This window comes from Chanodichthys erythropterus, chromosome 15 (assembly GCF_024489055.1).
Source record: "Chanodichthys erythropterus isolate Z2021 chromosome 15, ASM2448905v1, whole genome shotgun sequence".
NCBI classification, from domain to species: domain Eukaryota; kingdom Metazoa; phylum Chordata; class Actinopteri; order Cypriniformes; family Xenocyprididae; genus Chanodichthys; species Chanodichthys erythropterus.
Window position 1 is genome coordinate 19,127,101 of NC_090235.1, and position 18,330 is coordinate 19,145,430.

The window sequence follows — 18,330 nt, forward strand, 5'->3', positions numbered from 1 at the left end:
TGAAAAATATCTTAAACTACCGATTCTAAAAAACATCAGTCGCTGGAATGCGTCCAAAATTTAACAAAAACACCAAGATATATCTCTTAACATATGTGAACATGTGAGTATAAATGAGTAACTAAATACTTGAATATGATGGCTGATAAATGAATATATGATTATATAAACTAATAAAAAGGAAAAATCATAGATGAATAATATGGATACATTTACTGTTTGGATAAACCGATAAGAGACAGTAAAAGAGAAGCTAATACAAATTGGGTTGAAAATGAACAAAGAAGCTGTATTCTTGTTAACCCCCCTTTTCTTACCAAAAGGGCCATTTTGAATTTCTAAAGCCACTGAAGTGCTGATAATGATCTAGACCGAGACATCGGGGGTTTACTGCTGTCACACCTTTAGTATGGTAATGGGCAGCTGTGATCTGCTGATTAGCCAGTTTGAATGTCTCACAGTCTCAGATTTGTTTTTAGTCACATGGTCAAGAAAAGGATAAGAGAAGATTGTAACTGATTTTTTTTCTTGGGCTCTGCTTTTAGATTTCTACCTGAGCTCCCTGGACAATGGGTTAATATCCCTGACTCGTCAAGTCCTCAATGGCATCTTACTTTCTTTCTATTTCTCTCCTACTTTACCTCTAAGGCTGGAAATGAAATGAACTGTTCACCTACCTCTATTTTCAAGTATAACCATGAGTGTTGGGGGTAATGCATTACGTAATCAGATTTCTTTTTCAAGTACCTAGTAAAGTAACACATTACTTTTTCAATTTACAACAAAATATCCAAGTTACATTTTCAAATAAGTAATGCAAATTACTTTTTAACATTTATTGACTGACAGCTCTCCTGTCCCCATGCTGAGAGAAATAAAGGTCAGAGGTGTTGTGTGCGCTGTATAAATATGATGGTTATTGTAGTTCTAGGCTAAATGTTAACATGCATTTACTCATCTAACTTGCACGAAAACATTCAGTATTCCACAAAATGAATAAAAACAGTCACGTTTTTAATGCAGAATGGCAAAAAGGTTTGTTTGAGCTGCTGTTTAACAGGCGTAAATATGCATTTCCTTCAGCCTGAGGCTTATTCGTTTAACTTTCGGTGTGAAAGGGCCTTAACATTTGGCAAAATAAAAAATAATTAAAAAATAAACAAGCAAGCCCAGCCCAGGTGAGAAAAAGTAAAGCAAAAGTAATATAACGCATTACTTTTCATAAAAAGTTACTAATTAACGCAATCAGTTAGGGAGTAACACAATATTGTAATGTAAATGTAAAAGTAACTTTCCCCAACACTGTGGGTCATTACTTTTATTAAACCCTTATGATCACAAATTATGTGCAAACCAGTTATTTTATTTTTGTTTATATTCTGAAGTAGCTTTTATTAGTTTTTGTGTTAGTAATTTCGTTATGTGCTTGTGTCATATTTTTATTAAATATTGCTATTTCATTTTATTTTTTCAGTTTCTGTTTCAGTTTGTTTTATTTCCGGTTAATAACTTATTTTAGTTTATTTATAGGCAACATTTCTTAAGTATTTCAACTAATATTTATATTTTATTTCAGCTTAATTTCAATGAACAGAAATGTTTTAGTTTTAGTTAACGATAATAACCCTGGTGCAAACTAGTCTTGATGCAATATTAATTGCAATAGCAATGCTTTCTCCCACATATTTTGGACTGAATGTGTGTATATGGTGAGTGTGTGAAATCTGAAAACTGCTGTGATTTCTGGAAATTCACTATAATATACAGATATAACACATTATACTTTAAGAATATTTCAGGCATTACAGAAAGAAAAAAAACTAACATTTTATTAGTATACTATGCTTGAGGGGGTTGTAAAATCGAGGTAGGCTGGTGAAATTTATGGTGAAAGTGTATTAAAGAGAAAATAGCTGATACTGTCAAAAGCACAACATATGTTCTTACTGTAAGTGTTTTATTAATAATGCATCCTGGCTCATTATTATCCTTAATGATATTGAATTCTACTGACACCTACAGGATTAATGCTATATAACACCCCAGGGTCTAATTACTTTATTGCTTCATTATTCATAAAGGAATAACAAACTCAGTGCTACATGAGTCCAGGTGACTACCTACAAAACATAACATTTAATAAAAAGAAAATACAAGGGCATGCAATTAATCAAAATATGAAACAGAATAGTTCTTTCAGAGCAATATAACAAACCAGAGAGATTTAAATCAACTTAAACAGATAGGAACACACACCACCAGAGACCATCACATTCAAATGTGAATAATCCTCTAATATATTTCTCATATCACTTCTATATTGTTTTCTTTTCACATATCTCTCTTATACACACACAAATATAGTTTTTGTCATTCAAGAACTGGTGACAATTTAACCAAAGCAGTTTAAAGGCAAATAATAACATTTTAGGACCCTCAAAAAGAGAAAACAGTGTCTATAGACTTCTCGCCCATGCAACATCTATTCCTTTGAATATCCGCTTCTCTTTATGTTTTGTTTTGTAATTTTCTCTCCCATTCACGACCTCTTTTCTCACTGAGGTTGATCACTGTAGGAGAAGGGAGAAAAAACAGTTACTGATCTACAGAATGAATCATTCTGCATGTACATGCCCATGTTGAAGGACAAAATTAATCAAGAAAAAGCTCATATTTGGTTAATGAATATTGCTCACATAGTTTCATAGGTGCTGTCTTTTGTTTTGAGGAAGCGCATGGCAAAAAAAGCCCCAGCTTGCAACACCAACACCAGGATGATTCCCCCAATGAAGCTGGACAGGTCAAATGATGCTTGAGAGAACTCGGGGCTCGTGTTATCTGTGTGTGAGAGAGTGTTATGGCAGAGAATGAAAAAGAGAATCCAGTAAACATCAGAGACGTGAGGATTTATACAGTGAAAATGAAACGCCTCACCTTTGCCACCACCATCAGCAGATCCGCCATCTGCTATAATATACAAAACATACAACATTTCAAACACACTCCTTATATAAAGCTTCCATTTGCAAATGTTTGATGTTGATTAACAGTTTTTTGCTCACTTTGGCACATGCCGGTCACATTGTAGACAGAGCAGTCTCCAGAGTCTTCAATGTCAGACATGCATCTCGTGTCATTTCCTGAAAATTAAATACATAATACCAAAACTGCTTTAAGGCAAGCTTTCAAGGTCAGAAATAGAAGTACACAGAGAAGGATGCCAGAGGATGTTTTTTTTTTTTTTTTTTTTTTTTAATGGATGTCAATGGAGGAGAGTCTGAATAAACATTTACAGCATTTCTCATTCATTTTTATGGTACCTGCAAACAGTGGTTGACTGTCGCACAACTTCAGTGATGCAAGGCGATTAGTTATTAAGGCAAACGTGATTCAAGTTGGTCGGTATGTGGACCCTTGTATCTCTTAATAATAAGGCTATTTGTGATAATAGCCGCTTTTCCACTGTTCATTTTCCTCTGGGGCCAGCAGCTCCGCAGTGCTACCCTAAAACACACCCTTAAAGGGATAGTTCACCCAGAAATTAAAATTCTGTCATTATTTACTCACCCTTAAGTTTTTCCAAACCTGTATGAAGTTCTTTCTTCTGCTGGGGCCAGTTGCACCAGCTGTGCGCAAGTTACAACGTAGACTAGTTTTCACGTAAATGGGCACTAAGTTACAACTTACGCACTACTAAATATTTTTGTGTTGCACCATTAAACTTAGTTGAAGCGTAACTCTACGTACACACTAAATATTTACGGAAGCCTCCTATCAGGAGTAACGGTTGGAATAAAATAGCAGACTGACTGAACTGCATCAATAAGCTCTTGTTTTACCTGACAGACTTCATTCTTTACACATATATGATGCTGCTGACATTTACACTCTCTTAAATTTTAAGAGAGAGAACATCATGTGAAAAGATTACTTTGTTAGACACTCTTCTTCAACACGAACCCGTTAAACAGCGCACCGCTGTGTGCATCAGTCTTATCACTCCGTGTTGTGCATGTCAAATAAAATCAGTCATAATCAATAAATGTAATTTCTTATGTTTTTGTTGTTGTTTCAGTATTTATTTATTGATCCTTATTAATTTCGTTTCAAATACAGTTTCTGAATGTTATTTACATATAAAAACATTTATGATTAAGTAGTAGGCTATTATATTTAATGGAAACTTATTTTTACTGTTAGCTACGTGAGGCAAAATAAGTCAGAATGAAGGATAAACTGAAATTCACGGAATTTCAACAACTTCTGCTCCTGTATTTGAAGGATAACTGAAGGTAAACGTCATATTATGCGACTACGCATTACTTTACGGAGACCTTACGAGCTACTAGCTACGTTCTGCCTTAAGAACAAATGGTGCAACCGAATAAAGTACAGAGTTAGTTACAAACTAGCTAGTAGTTACTAAGCCACTAGTGAGGACTTTACGTTCCAATTTAAGAAAGAACTTACGAACGGCTGGTGCAACCCTACCCTGAACCCAAAAGAAGATATCGTGAAGAATATGTGTAACAAAACAGTTGATGGACCCCATCGACTTCCATAGTATGGAAAAAAATGTGGCCCTTCAATTGTTTGGTGACTGACATTATTCATAATATCTTCTTTTGTGTTTATCATAATAAAGAAATTCATACAGGATTGGAAAAACTTAAAGGATTAGTTCAATTTCAAATTAAACATTTCCTGATAATTTACTCACCCCCATGTCATCCAAGATGTTCATGTCTTTCTTTCTTCAGTTGAAAAGAAATTAAGGTTTTTGATGAAAACATTCCATGATTTTTCTCCATATAGTGGACTTCAATGGAGCCCAAATGGTAGAAGGTCAAAATTGCAGTTTCAGTGCAGCTTCAAAGCATTCTACACAATCCCAGACCAGAAATAAGGGTCTTATTTAGAGAAACCATCACTCATTTTCTAATAATAATAATAATAATAATAATATACGTTTTAACAATAAATGCTCATCTTGAACTAGCTCTCTAGACACTGCTAAGTGTATTACTGCCCTCCACAGGTCAAAGTTTGAACTAATTGTTATATACTTGCACTAGCGTGTTGTATATGACAATTTAGTTCAAACTTTGACCTGTGGAGGGCAGTAATACACTTAGCAGTGTCTACACTGCTGGAATTCAAATAGAGAAGAAGAAGAGAGATAGTATATTTTAGCTAGTATATATATATTTTTTTTAGAAAATGAGCAATGGTTTCTCTAGATAAGACCCTTATCTTTCTGGGATCGCTGTAAACTGTAATTTTGACCTTCAACCGTTTGGGCTCCATTGAAGTCAACTATATGGAGAATAATCCTGGGATTTTTTCATCAAAAACCTTAATTTCTTTTCAACTGAAGAAAGAAAGACATGAACATCTTGCATGACATGAGGGTGAATAAATTATCAGGAAATTTTAATTTGAAAGTGAACTAATCCTTTAAGGGTGAGTAAATAATGACAGAATTTTCATTTTTGGTGAACTATCCCTTTAACATGCCCCACCATTTCACCATCATGGGCGTTGCTGACTGAAAGTTAGATCGCAAAATGAACATGTTCACCATCAGTTGTATAATTTGTGTGCCTATTTGCCTTTTTAAACGACGCTCAAGAACGCTTGATTCTGATTGGTCATCTTGCGGTATGGTATCTTTTGATATTTCTTTTCAGGCGCTTAAAGTACACATGCGCGATTATCCGTGAAAAAGTCTGCTTGGACACAAGAATCGAATTAAAAAAATGCATTTAAAAAACCCAGTGGACTGAAATAGCATCAGGCGGAAGGGAGCCATCCTTATTTTTAAAGTAAGAATAGGCGCTGCCATTTTAAACTTGAATGTGCGAGGCTTCCGGTGTCAAACGCTTCAGTTACTTTAGCTGTAAAAAAACGTCCGTTATGTTGATTGATATTGCAAACTCATATTTGTTATAATTTTATTTTAATATATTAGCGTATCATAACACATTGCACTTGGTTATTCATCTAGCTTACATCTGCGTTACCTCACGTTACCGCGGTACCTAACGTTACTTGAGAGTAACGTTATGTGATTTCTGAGACATTGTACATTTTGCAAAATAGCACACAGGTAAGATTATATAATAATTCAACTCGAATTAATATGTCTACATATTTTTATTTGCAGAGTAGTTGTGTAAAAAGCATATGTCATTCAGTCACGATACCTCATCTCCGCATCCTAAACAACCTGACAATTTTTTTTATAATGACTGTTATCAAAATCATACTGTATTATCAATTACATATTTGCATGTACTTATTTAACCATATTTTGGGGGCAAATTTGTACCAAGGAGTCAGCTAAATCTCACAAAACTTCCTTTTATGCATATACTCATTAGTAAAAATGGTTTGGACTTACAGTAAATAAAGCTGTTTTGGAAAAATTAAGAATGTTTTCCATTAGTGTTAGGATGTATGTGGCTTAAGGTTAGTTTATAGTACATAGCTGTATATAAAAACACTAGAAGTCATTGGAATATCCCCATTTGAGTAGTCAAGTTGTGTTTGTGTAAAGATGGGCATATACAGCATGTAAACCTAGTTGTATTTTAGATATATGTCTAAATGAGAGAGACAGAGACTGTGTTACAGACTTGGTTGCCTTGGCAACAGAGCATGAATAGACTAAAAAATGCTGCTTCTTGTTGAACATCTCTTTCTCTCTTTATGTCTCCCTCACACTTATTTCCAGGAGGGTGGATAATGGTGTTGAATTATTTACTGAGACTGATGTCTGTGTGGACGGCAGCTGTAACGGCCTGCGTTTGAATAATTCACCGGGTTGTTCCTGAGATAGCTCTCCTTGGCTAGGATCGCATGTCCGTCAGTGGGATCCTCTGTATTTGTGTGCATAAACAACAGACATTGCACAGGAGAATACATTTAAACTCATATGCTACATGTGTTCTTTTACCGTCATTACAGCTTTGCCAGACGCATCTTGTCAGGTTCAGGGCCGGGTCTCCGCTGATACAGCCATCACATGAGTCAAACTGAGAACAGTCCCCAATGGCTGAATCATCTGTCAATCCATCAAGAGATAAAAGATGTAAGCTTACATGCTCACATAACACTTCATTTATTAGAAGTTATAAATGTTAACGATTAAATTAATCACATTCACTCTCAAAAATAAAGGTTTTATTGGCATCTAATGTTCCATGAAGAACTTTTAACATCTATGGAACACAAAAAGGTTCTTTAGATTAGTAAAATGTTGTTCACAATGGTTCTTTTTAAAAACTGATCACTGAAAAGTTGTTTGGGGAACCGAAAATGGTTCTTCTATGGCATTACAAACCTTTATTTGTAATAATGTTGTAAAAAAAAAAAATTATACAAAATAATCTTGATAATTTTAAGCAAAACACACAAATGCAACTAAACAAAACATACTTTTTTCTAAAAGCCTAGAGTCTAAATTTGCATTTCTTAAAAGTCTGTAATCTCAAAACTACACTGATAAAATTTAACAGAGATTAAAGTGATGTTTTAAAGTTATAGTATTTTAAATGATTAATCCTTGTTTATGAGCTAAAATCACAAACATAATGATTAAAATAAAAAAGTTGCAATTGGATATCATGGCTGAGAGACATCAGAGCAATGATCAAAAGAAGGTTTGATTTGCAGAATGTTTCAGGGAAAACTATTTTTAAAGATTTTTCTGCAATCACACACAAACTTGTAAACTTACCTGATTCTTGTGAATTGGTTATAATAACCTGCGTTAGAAGTAGAATCCCACAGAGTGCGGCCAACACACACCTCATCCTCAAAAAATCGACAGTAATTCCACCTATAATAAACACAAACTGTGTGCACAATGCACAAACTGACTTAAATGATCAATAAAGTGACTTTTTAGTTAATGTATATGAGTGAAGCACTATTTAGCTCTGAATCAGTCTAACTTTCCTAGTCAGACTTACTCAGCTGAACACTGACCTCAGTAAACTAGCTAAAAGCTGATTCACTATAGTTGTCACCTGATGAATTGAGAAACAAACAAATAACTTTCCCTCACCTCAGAAAGAGTAAAACTAAAACCTTAAAGAATAGGAGTCATAAACACACACGTGCCTGTCAAGCTAACATCCAATCCTAAATGTCTGTGTCCTCCAGACAAAAAGTCGTTGTGAACTGTGAGGAGCATGTGTGTGTGTGTGAGACTGGAAGGTGCGTAATGTGAGACAGGTAACATGGCAACCAAATGGCAAAAGACCATGTCTTGATATCCACACCACTGAAGACATTCTGCCTTTTCACAAGCAGACTGCAGAAATTTGTCACACCTCACCCCAACAGATGCAGGTCCATACTGGTTCTTTTGACCTTCTTTCTGTTAGTCTATCTCTCTGGTGGTCCAGAAAAGGTTTTAGGATACAATTGTTGTGTAAGGTAAAAGGCTGTGGATGCCTATATTTATATATTTAATATAACACACAAACACAGACAGAAAAGCTCAAATAACAGCCGACAGGAACATCACAATATTTATCACAATATTTCAAAATATATCTACAAAAATGGCCAAAATATATGGCCAATAGACATTTTCAATAAGATTTAGTTACTTAAATGTATTTTTTTGGCCATTTTTGAGTGTATTTCATTCTAATTATATGTGTATATATCGGCTGATAAAGCAATTATTTTCGATATCGGCCAATTGTTTGATGATCAGGGCCGATTAAATCCTGTCAATCAAAAGGGAGTGGAAAAATGTGTCAAACTGCAACACATACTGTGTATGAAGAAGTCTCATGGGTTAAATTCAGGGCAAGTTAGCAGACAACAACCGTTAAAAAAAATAGCGACCCCTCTATTTTGACCCTATGAATCACTCGGAGTTCAAGCCAGGGTTGCCAGGTCTGCTGTTTTTCTCTACACCAAACATTATTTGTATCGTGCCTCCCATCATATAATCACAAGGAGCTCTGTGTTTTGTTACTTTTCATAAGAAACAGACCCTCAGTTTTCAAATTCTTTAAATTTCATCACGAAATTCAAACAATAAATGGAATTTTGGCGCTCTTAAATGTGACGTGACAGATCGCTGTAGCGTACGAGATCTGGTGGCAGCGAGTTTTTACTTCCACATTAATATGAGTTACAGCATGAAAAAACATGCATGAACATCAAAAGGTATGTTGAAAGATACCGACGTATCATGTCATGTAATCGCTCAATCAGTGTTTTAACCTTGAAAAGACGTCAATAAAACGGCTATCACAACCTTGCATTTTCCTCAGGAATGTTGGCCAGTGTTCACACTTTGTTAGTCAGCTCTATAAACACTGTTAATTATGAATGTATGTTTGAATAAATTTGTAATGAAGACGTGTTTATGAAAATTAGGCTATTTTGTGTGCAGCTGAGTTGAATAGACCTACAAATATTTCCGTTCTTATTAGTGTAATTATTATTATCGGAAAATAAATAGCTGAGTATAATAGCTCTAATATTATAGTAATGTACCAAATGCGAGGTTCCCTGTATATTTTACAGTTGGGAGAGATTTTTTTTCCTTAAGAAAATCAAACTATCTGTATCAGCAGATATTATTCTGAATAATCGGCATTGACTCAATGCATATCTATATTTTTTGCCTATTGAAGTACATTTTGGCATTTGAAGGTTCGAAAGAATGGCATGCTTTTTTGCAAAAATACATTTGGTGTACATTTTAAATATATTTTATCCAGAATGGAAGGACAATGTCAGAGCAAGCAAGACTGAGACTTTGGCATAGTTATGTAACAAGTTTCCCTTTCTCTATCCCTCGAATCCTCTGCATCCTCGCCATCCTCCAGGATGCTCATTTTTAATTGTACTGAAAAGTCACAACATCATGAACTGAGCAGAGGAGGTGATGATATAATGAATGTGTATGTGTAGGTGCAGGAGTGCATGCTTACGTAGGAGGAATAGTCACCACTATCATTGCCACATCATTTTACACATCTGGGATCTTTGCTAATCAGGTCAGCATTTGTTTTTACAATAAATTCAGTGCCTACCCGCCGTTCAATTAAAACCCACTGTGAATCTCCCTAACCCCCACCATCAAACTCTTTTGTAATGTCTCACGCAATACAGACAGATCAATAGGTAGTGCCAAGCTGTGTGAATAGAGAGAGAGTAGGCGTCCTCCTCTAGGGAGGACTAGGTGCAGAGAGATAAAGCCGCGCATGCGCTCTGCAGACATTAGGTAACTGGGAGAAATTCCGCAGTACACCCCCCACCACACGCACGCACAGACTTCCCGCCGAAAAGGAGTCGAAGGGGATACAACGATAGAATGTTAAATAGTGTCTGTGCTCTTATTTATAAAAGTCATTTGAAAATGACTCTCTCATTGACATAATCTCAGAGAATCAAAAGCAATGAGCTTCTGCTGTATATTTGCTTGGTGGAGACACATGCATGAGGCCATTGATGTTTTATTGTTTGTAACAATAGAGGTTGTTACAAATCAGATTTGTACAGATTGTCATGGATTGATAAAAGAAACACTCAGCTGGAAATCCTGGAAAACTGTTAGCTGTGTTTAGGAACATGCAACATGGTGCAGCTGTTACTTTAACAAGGTTGTTGAAATTGATACAACTCCTAAGTTTAGTCTTGTTGGTGTAAATTAATGTATTTAAGTTGATTCAGTGATTTCAAATATTATCTCATTTTTTTAGGCTGTTCATTTCGATGAATTTGTTACTATAATTTTATTTATTTTTTCAGCGTAACTATAGTTTCTAGCAGGTCTAACCTAGTAATTAGCTGGTGTAAACTTGTAGACTCAAGCCCTGAGTATAGGGTCAGCGTTCAGTGCGCATGACGCGAATTTCATCATCAGAAGAGTATGCGCGCACTTGTAACCGCAGGTCACACATGCACATCTTATGTTTTTGCAGTAATTAGTTTATCCACAAGGTGGCAACCGTGCCCTGGGGGGGCGTCGATTCACAAGATAGTCAAAGAAAAACTGCAAAAACAAAACAGACTGGAACACATGCAAGCTATATTGACAATGTAGGCCTACATAGATGAGAGATTGTGTGAAGAGGTTAGAAAGTACCCTAAAAAAGTACTAGCATGAAAGAATACAAAGATGTTTACATGGGTTTTAACTAGTAGCGAGAGATCGCTCAAAACTGCGCATGCGTCGAATGCCTGTGTACGCGTACGAATCACATGAAGTATACTTTCCAAGGCTGTGCGTTCGACTAGCGCACGCGTAAAAAAACTAAGTATACCCAGGGCCAACAAACCAGCTATAACATATACTCCCGGTTTCACAGATGAGGCTTAAAGAAACACTTTTTTTGAAAATAGGCTCATTTTCCAACTCCCCTAGAGTTAAACTGTTGAGTTTTACCATTTTCGAATCCATTCAGCTGATCTCCAGGTCTGGCGGTACCACTTTTAGCATAGCTTAGCATAGTTCATTGAATCTGATTAGACCGTTAGCATCTCGCTCAAAAATGACCAAAGAGTTTTGATATTTTTCCTGTTTAAAACTTTACTCTTCTTTAGTAGTATTGTTTACTAAGGCCGACGGAAAATGAAAAGTTGGCAAGTAAGTAAGGTCTTAGTACACGATGTAACTACAGAAGAATCAAGTTTTAAATAGGAAAAATATCGAAACTCTTTGGTCATTTTTGAGCGAGATGCTAACGGTCTAATCAGATTCAATGAACTATGCTAAGCTATGCTAAAAGTGGTACCGCCAGACCCGGAGATCAGCTGAATGGATTCAAAAATGGTAAAACTCAACTGTTTAACTGGGAGAGTTGGAAAATGAGCCTATTTTCAAAAAAGTGGAGTGTTCCTTTAAGCCTAGTCCCAGACTAAAATGCATGTTTGAGGGCTTTTTACATGAAAGCAACTTGTTTTGTCTCAAAATGTACACCAGTAATGTTTACTTCTAAGGCATGTTTATAAAAGCAACTTGAACTAAGGCCTAACCCTGGCTCAATCTGAGCCCTGTCTGTGAACAAGGCCATATTCATTCCACAACAGCTTAAGGTAGCCAACCAACTTAAAAATAACAACATCTAATTTCCATCTTAGACCAGTTAGAAACCAGCTATAATGTTCCACAACACAGCTACCACTGTTTGACAAATTGTTCAGTAAGGGGTTCAACCCTTATAAGATTCCTCCAGCTGGTGACCACCGGAAGCGCAAGCCCTTTTATGGAGAACAGGAGAGTTCCCCGTATTGTAGCGCGCGCCCACCTACTTCATTGAAATGCAGAGCCACGCGGGCACTGCGACGCCCACGCGCCGAATCTGCCGGGAAGAGCCATAATCTGCATCATCTGCAGGGAAATTATGTCATAGCTATAACCTTCAGCCATCCGAATAGTAACGTTTAAATAAATTGCAAATTAGATAGGTGTGCGTGCGCGCGCGCATTCCTCTTTTGCACCATGATCCATTTAGTTTAGTCACTTACAAGGTCATAGATGAACACATGGGAGTTAGTGTTAGTGATTTTGTCAAGTAATAACTGTGCCACGTACCCAAATAGTGCGGCACAACTGACGTCATCATCAACGAAGCAAGCCAGTTTTTTCAGCACCATGGACAGCAGTGACTCACTCTCGCTCGTGCGCACACAGACGCGCGCGCGCGCATGCAAAACACACGCTTGATTAGTATTGTGTGTGTTGTGTTGTGCTGTGTTAGTAACATTTATCAGAGATTTTTCCAGTAAAGGCCCTGACTGTGTCTTTTGCTCTTTAACAAGGCCAATTGATTACACTTTGTCCTCTCTCCCGCCGTCGCAGTGGGCGGGGTGAAAGAATGCGGTATTTTTATGAATGAAATTACGACAGAGGCTGGTGTTCCTGCGAGTCCCCTGATTGGTCGACCGGGGCAGAATCGCCCCTCATCATCGTAACTGACGTCATAGGGGAATCGGTGAGGGTATAGCTCGCAGCCCACCGGAGCTGAGTGTTATACAGAAGCGCTCGAAAGACTGAACACAGCGGAGCTACTAAGGAACCTCGCTTTGCAAGATATCTTTTGCACAAGATCTGGATTTGCACGCGTCTCTGCGGACCCCGTTATTCAGTGGAGCTCAGATTTCTGCGCGCGCTCTAAAGGACCTCCAGCTGGATGGTGGCGTGAAGAACAGTCCGCTTTGCAATCTTCTAACGCTTCCGTGAGTCTTTATGCATCTTTATCTGCTTCAAGTTGACTAGAAGCCTGGTTGTGTTATCAGAAATGCGCAGGGAGAATATTTAAGGCATTACGAGATGGCATTGGTTCTTCTCGTATATCTTACATAACCGTGAATGTGAGTCTGCCTGAACTTCAAAACGGTGATTCCCATGCAGGTGCACGTGTCAGGGGATATATGGAAATATTTCATTTGCTTAAACCTACAAACCCTACTGAAATGATGTAGTAAGTGTCAGTTTGTTTGGATTGTTATTAATGATAATGTAATGTGCATAAAACTATAGGCTGTACACTTTCATGTGAGTTAAAAGAAAAATATATAGTATAGTATAGTATGAGAGATTTACTTATGGGGCTGCATGGTTATAAGACAAAGAGGCTGGAAACATTGCTTTAAAATAGATTGATGATGTTAATAAGTGGTAAATTGGGCACATATTGGCCTCAGTTCAAAATAGCCTTTCCATGAAACTATGACTAAAGAACATAAATATAAATAAATAACACACACATATATATATATATATATATATATATATATATATATATATATATATATATATATATATATTTATATGCAAGTAGTGTGCCCAATATACAGATGTGAATATTAAATATTAATATTTTATTATATTAATATAAGAATTGACAAATCATTTAATATAATATAGTTGGCATCAAAGATATTTAGAATTTTAGGGGGGGGGGGGGTAAAATGTTTGTCAAATTTAACAATAATAATAAATGTTTTTGAACAGCAAATCATCATATTAGAATGATTTCTGAAGGATCATGTGACACTGAAAACTGGAGTAATGATGCTGAAAATTCAGCTTTGATCACAGGAATAAATTACAGTTTAAAATATATTCAAATAAAAAGCATTTATTTTAAATTGTAATAATATTTCACAATATTACTGATTTTACTGTATTTTTAATCAAATAATTGCAGCCTTGGTGAGCATAAAAATCTAGTTTGTAGTAATAGTGTATTTATATTAGATTATATTACGTATACATGTTTTTAATGCAGAATGTGTATTATAATTAAATATTATTTTTACAAATTAAAACGTGTTTTCAATTTGGTTTTGCCCTTGCTAGCATCTCCAGCCATACTTGTAGTGTAGTGTCAGCTTCAATAAGACTGCTGATCATCTTACTCTGCATGTCATCATGAGGTCAGACGTTAGCGTGGAGTGCAGAAGCTGTAGTGCTGACAGTCACCCTGCTGTGGATTGCGTGACTAAGCCTTCTTTCCCTCCCTCACAGAAATGGCCCTGAACAACTCTGAAGTGGGCTTAGAAGTCATCTTGGCGATGGACCAACTGCTGGAGCTCACCTCGTCCAATGTGACCCCTAAACCCCTGGAGTCCACATTGTTGACCCCATGGGACATCGCCCTGTGCGTATCAGGAATCTTGATCTGCTGTGAGAATGCGATCGTGGTGGCCACCATCTTCTCCTCGTCGTCTCTGAGGGCACCTATGTTCCTGCTAATCGGCAGCCTGGCCTGGGCGGACTTCCTGGCAGGGGTGGGGCTCCTTTTGCACTTCCTGTCTCGGCGATGCGTGTACTCGGAAGCGCTAGAGCTGGGTAGTGTGGGTCTGTTGGTGAGCGCGCTCTGCGCGTCCGTGTTCTCTCTATTGGGCATCACCCTGGACCGCTTCCTCTCGCTGCATCGCGCGCTGACCTACGGGTCCCACCGCACCCACGCGCAAACGCTCTGCGCTCTGGCCTTCGGCTGGACTATTGCGGGTCTTCAGGGCGCACTGCCTGCCTTGGGCTGGAACTGCTTGCACGACGTAGAATCCTGCAGCGTGCTTCGCCCTTTGACCCGAGTGCACCTCGCGACCCTGTGCGGCGGCTTTCTGCTGACCTTGGCTTTGATGCTGCAGCTGAACGCCCGCATCTGCAGCGTCGTACTTCGGCACTCGCACCAAATCGCCCTCCAGAGGCACACGCTTCCTTCCGCTCGCACGCACACGCGGCGTCGGGTTCACACCCTCGCCCTCATCCTCGCCACATTCGCCAGCTGCTGGATGCCCTTCGCCTTGTATGGTCTTCTGGCCGACGGATCGTCGCCGGCTCTGTATACTTACGCCACTTTGGTTCCGGTCACAGGAAACTCTCTGCTGAACCCTCTGATCTATGCCTACAGAAACACACACATACAGAGAGTGCTGCGACAGGCCTGCTGCTGTTGTCTACCAAACACCCCCAGTAAAAACACACACACTCCCAGTGATGTCTGACATCATGTGCTGAACACTTCACAAGATTCTATGGTGCCATTAAAGATTGTGTTTCACATTTTATGTCTGTTCCTGTTTGGGAACGTCACTGTGCCAGTTGCCAAATCTCCTGTCTGAAAAGTTACCATGACCACTGTCAGTGACCTGATCTACTCTGCATTGTTTTATTTAACTCAAAAAAGGGTTTATGTAGCAGTATGTATCCTTTTTTTTACGTTATATATTGAGAAAACTGCCACTGTATCCTTTTAGCTAGTTGCCAACTAAAGGGGTCCAAGCAGAAGCTGTTCTGTTCGCTTTAATGTCTCAGATTTGTGCCTCATTTTATGTCCTCTGAAGTTCAGAGTTACTGATGGAATCGAAATCATTTGCACTTTATGACAATGACTTGACTTTTAAGCTGAAACTTGTTTGAATTTCGTTCGTTTTTACCAATCAATCAAATGATTTGCCATTTGTTATTCTGGCTGATGTTTTTTATACTTCATAAATGTCATGTTTGCACTTACAATGTATTAATGTTGCACAAAATGTCCAAATGTATGAGTGAATGTTTTATTGTTGAAATGAGATGTTTTATGGAAAATGTTTATAAATAATAAATTGTAACGTTTGTACATTTTCTGTTGTATTTATTGCAAATATTATTATATCAAAAGTGTGAAATATCGAAATATTAATCCAAAGAATCAGGATTACTATAGCTGACTAAAATCATAAAAAAAAGTTTGCTACCTGAAATAAAATATTAAATAAATGTATTTTATTTCATCGCGTTAAAACATTTCTCATTTAATTTAGTTTAACTTGATGAAATAAAACAAACAAAATTTCTAAATCTTTAAAGGTGCCCTAGAATGAAAAATTGAATTTATCTTGGCATAGTTGAATAACAAGAGTTCAGTACATGGAAATGACATACAGTGAGTCTCAAACTCCATTGTTTCCTCCTTCTTATATAAATCTCATTTGTTTAAAAGTCCTCCAAAGAACAGGCGAATCTCAACATAACACTGACTGTTACGTAACAGTCGGGATCATTAATATGTACGCCCCAATATTTGCATATGCCAGCCCATGTTCAAGGCATTAGACAAGCCAGTATTAAAGCAGAACTAAGTAACTTTTTTTTACCTTCATAAATAGTTGTCTTACGATGGTTAATTGACTTATAGTGGTGTGTTTGAGGCGTGCACTAACCTCCTCTGGCACGTCTACGCCAAAAAACAGCACTTGCAAGTTGAGCTTCGCCGACCCGACACAATCTCACCTCATATTCACGTTCATGCAAGAGTGACAAAATGCTTTACAGTAATTCAAAAACAATGTATATATTATGACTTTATAAGATAATTTTGAAAATTACCCACCTCCATCGAGATTTCTTGTACTGTATTTGCAAAACTACTGCGCTGGTGAGCTTTGTAGTCGTTGTAGTCCAGAGCTGCGCTTGGAGAATTTACGACAGTGTGATTCACTGAAGGAACCTGTAGGGGGATCTTTGCAAATCTTACTGAGTTCCGCTTTAACGTCTGGATCTGTGCACAGCTGAATCATCAGACTAGGTAAGCAAGCAAGAACAATAGTGAAAAATGGCAGATGGAGCGATAATGACTGACATGATCCATGATATCATGATATTTTTAGTGATATTTGTAAATTGTCTTTCTAAATGTTTCGTTAGCATGTTGCTAATGTACTGTTAAATGTGGTTAAAGTTACCAACGTTTCTTACTGTATTCACAGAGACAAGAGCCGTCGCTATTTTCATTTTTAAACACTTGCAGTCTGTATAATTCATAAACACAACTTCATTCTTTATAAATCTCTCCAACAGTGTGTAATGTTAGCTTTAGCCCGTTAGCCATGGAGCACAGCCTCAACATCCAAATAAACACTATATTCACATGATCCGATGCATGCATGCAGCATGCGTGACGAACATTTTGTAAAGATCCATTTTGAGGGTTATATTAGCTGTGTGAACTTTGTTTATGCTATGTATTATAGAGTCGCGAGCTTGGGGGCGGGGAGCGTGAGCATTTAAAGGGGAAGCAGCCTGAATTGGTGCATATTTAATGATGCCCCATAATAGGCAGTTACAAAAAAAAAAAAAAAAAAAATTGGGTATTTTGAGCTGAAACTTCACAGACACATTCAGGGGACACCTTAGACTTATATTACATCTTGTGAAAAAGCATTCTAGGACACCTTTAATATTACACATTACACAGGCACAATGTGTACATTTTATGAGTATCTACTGACAGAAATGCAATATAATATACATAACTATGTTTTCAGTGGTGCATAAAGACCCTACAATGAACTGTTGTATTTATTACATTAGAACGTAATAAATACGTTGTATTTATTACATCAGGTCCCCTTACATGTGAAGTTGCCATTTTGCGCAGGCATGTTTCTACAGTAGCCCTAAATGGACAAACTGCTCTACAGAGCATGTTAAAAACTATATTATCCCAGTGATACTAAAAGCTAAGAATATCTAGAATCACCTAGGGCCTCATTTATAAAATGTCGTGTAGAAACTGTCCTAAATTTGATCTTACGATCTTTTCTCCGATGTGCCTATGTGTGATTCATAGAATGAACGTACACACAGAAAACGAGTGTACGCCTCTCTTTCAGATGTGAAATCTGTAAATTGCAAATTATCATGAACATGCGCGCACTGGGCGATATATCCCATTTGGAACACACCGTTTGTTAAAACTTGATAGTTATAGTCCTTGGTGTTGTGAGTGTGTGTTATTTAATTTAATGTGTGTTATTTAATTTAATTTAACTAGTAAATAGGCTAATTATAGGTAAATA

At 37.3% G+C, this 18,330-nt stretch overlaps 2 protein-coding genes across 2 annotated transcripts; one reads left to right on the forward strand and one right to left on the reverse strand.

The window, feature by feature from the left end:
* Nucleotides 1-2,048: 2,048 nt before the first annotated feature.
* Nucleotides 2,049-7,817, reverse strand: cd164l2 (CD164 sialomucin-like 2). The gene is made up of 6 exons (XM_067361345.1): nt 7,730-7,817; nt 6,959-7,066; nt 3,063-3,140; nt 2,935-2,964; nt 2,697-2,838; nt 2,049-2,570 (listed from the first exon to the last, which is right to left on the reverse strand). The coding sequence occupies exons 1-6, from the start codon at nt 7,815-7,817 to the stop codon at nt 2,555-2,557; spliced, it is 462 nt and encodes a 153-aa protein (XP_067217446.1). The 3' UTR covers nt 2,049-2,554.
* Nucleotides 7,818-13,036: 5,219 nt separating this feature from the next.
* Nucleotides 13,037-15,851, forward strand: gpr3 (G protein-coupled receptor 3). The gene is made up of 2 exons (XM_067412266.1): nt 13,037-13,215; nt 14,510-15,851. The coding sequence occupies exon 2, from the start codon at nt 14,512-14,514 to the stop codon at nt 15,490-15,492; it is 981 nt and encodes a 326-aa protein (XP_067268367.1). The 5' UTR covers nt 13,037-13,215; nt 14,510-14,511; the 3' UTR covers nt 15,493-15,851.
* The last annotated feature ends 2,479 nt before the right edge of the window (nt 15,852-18,330 follow it).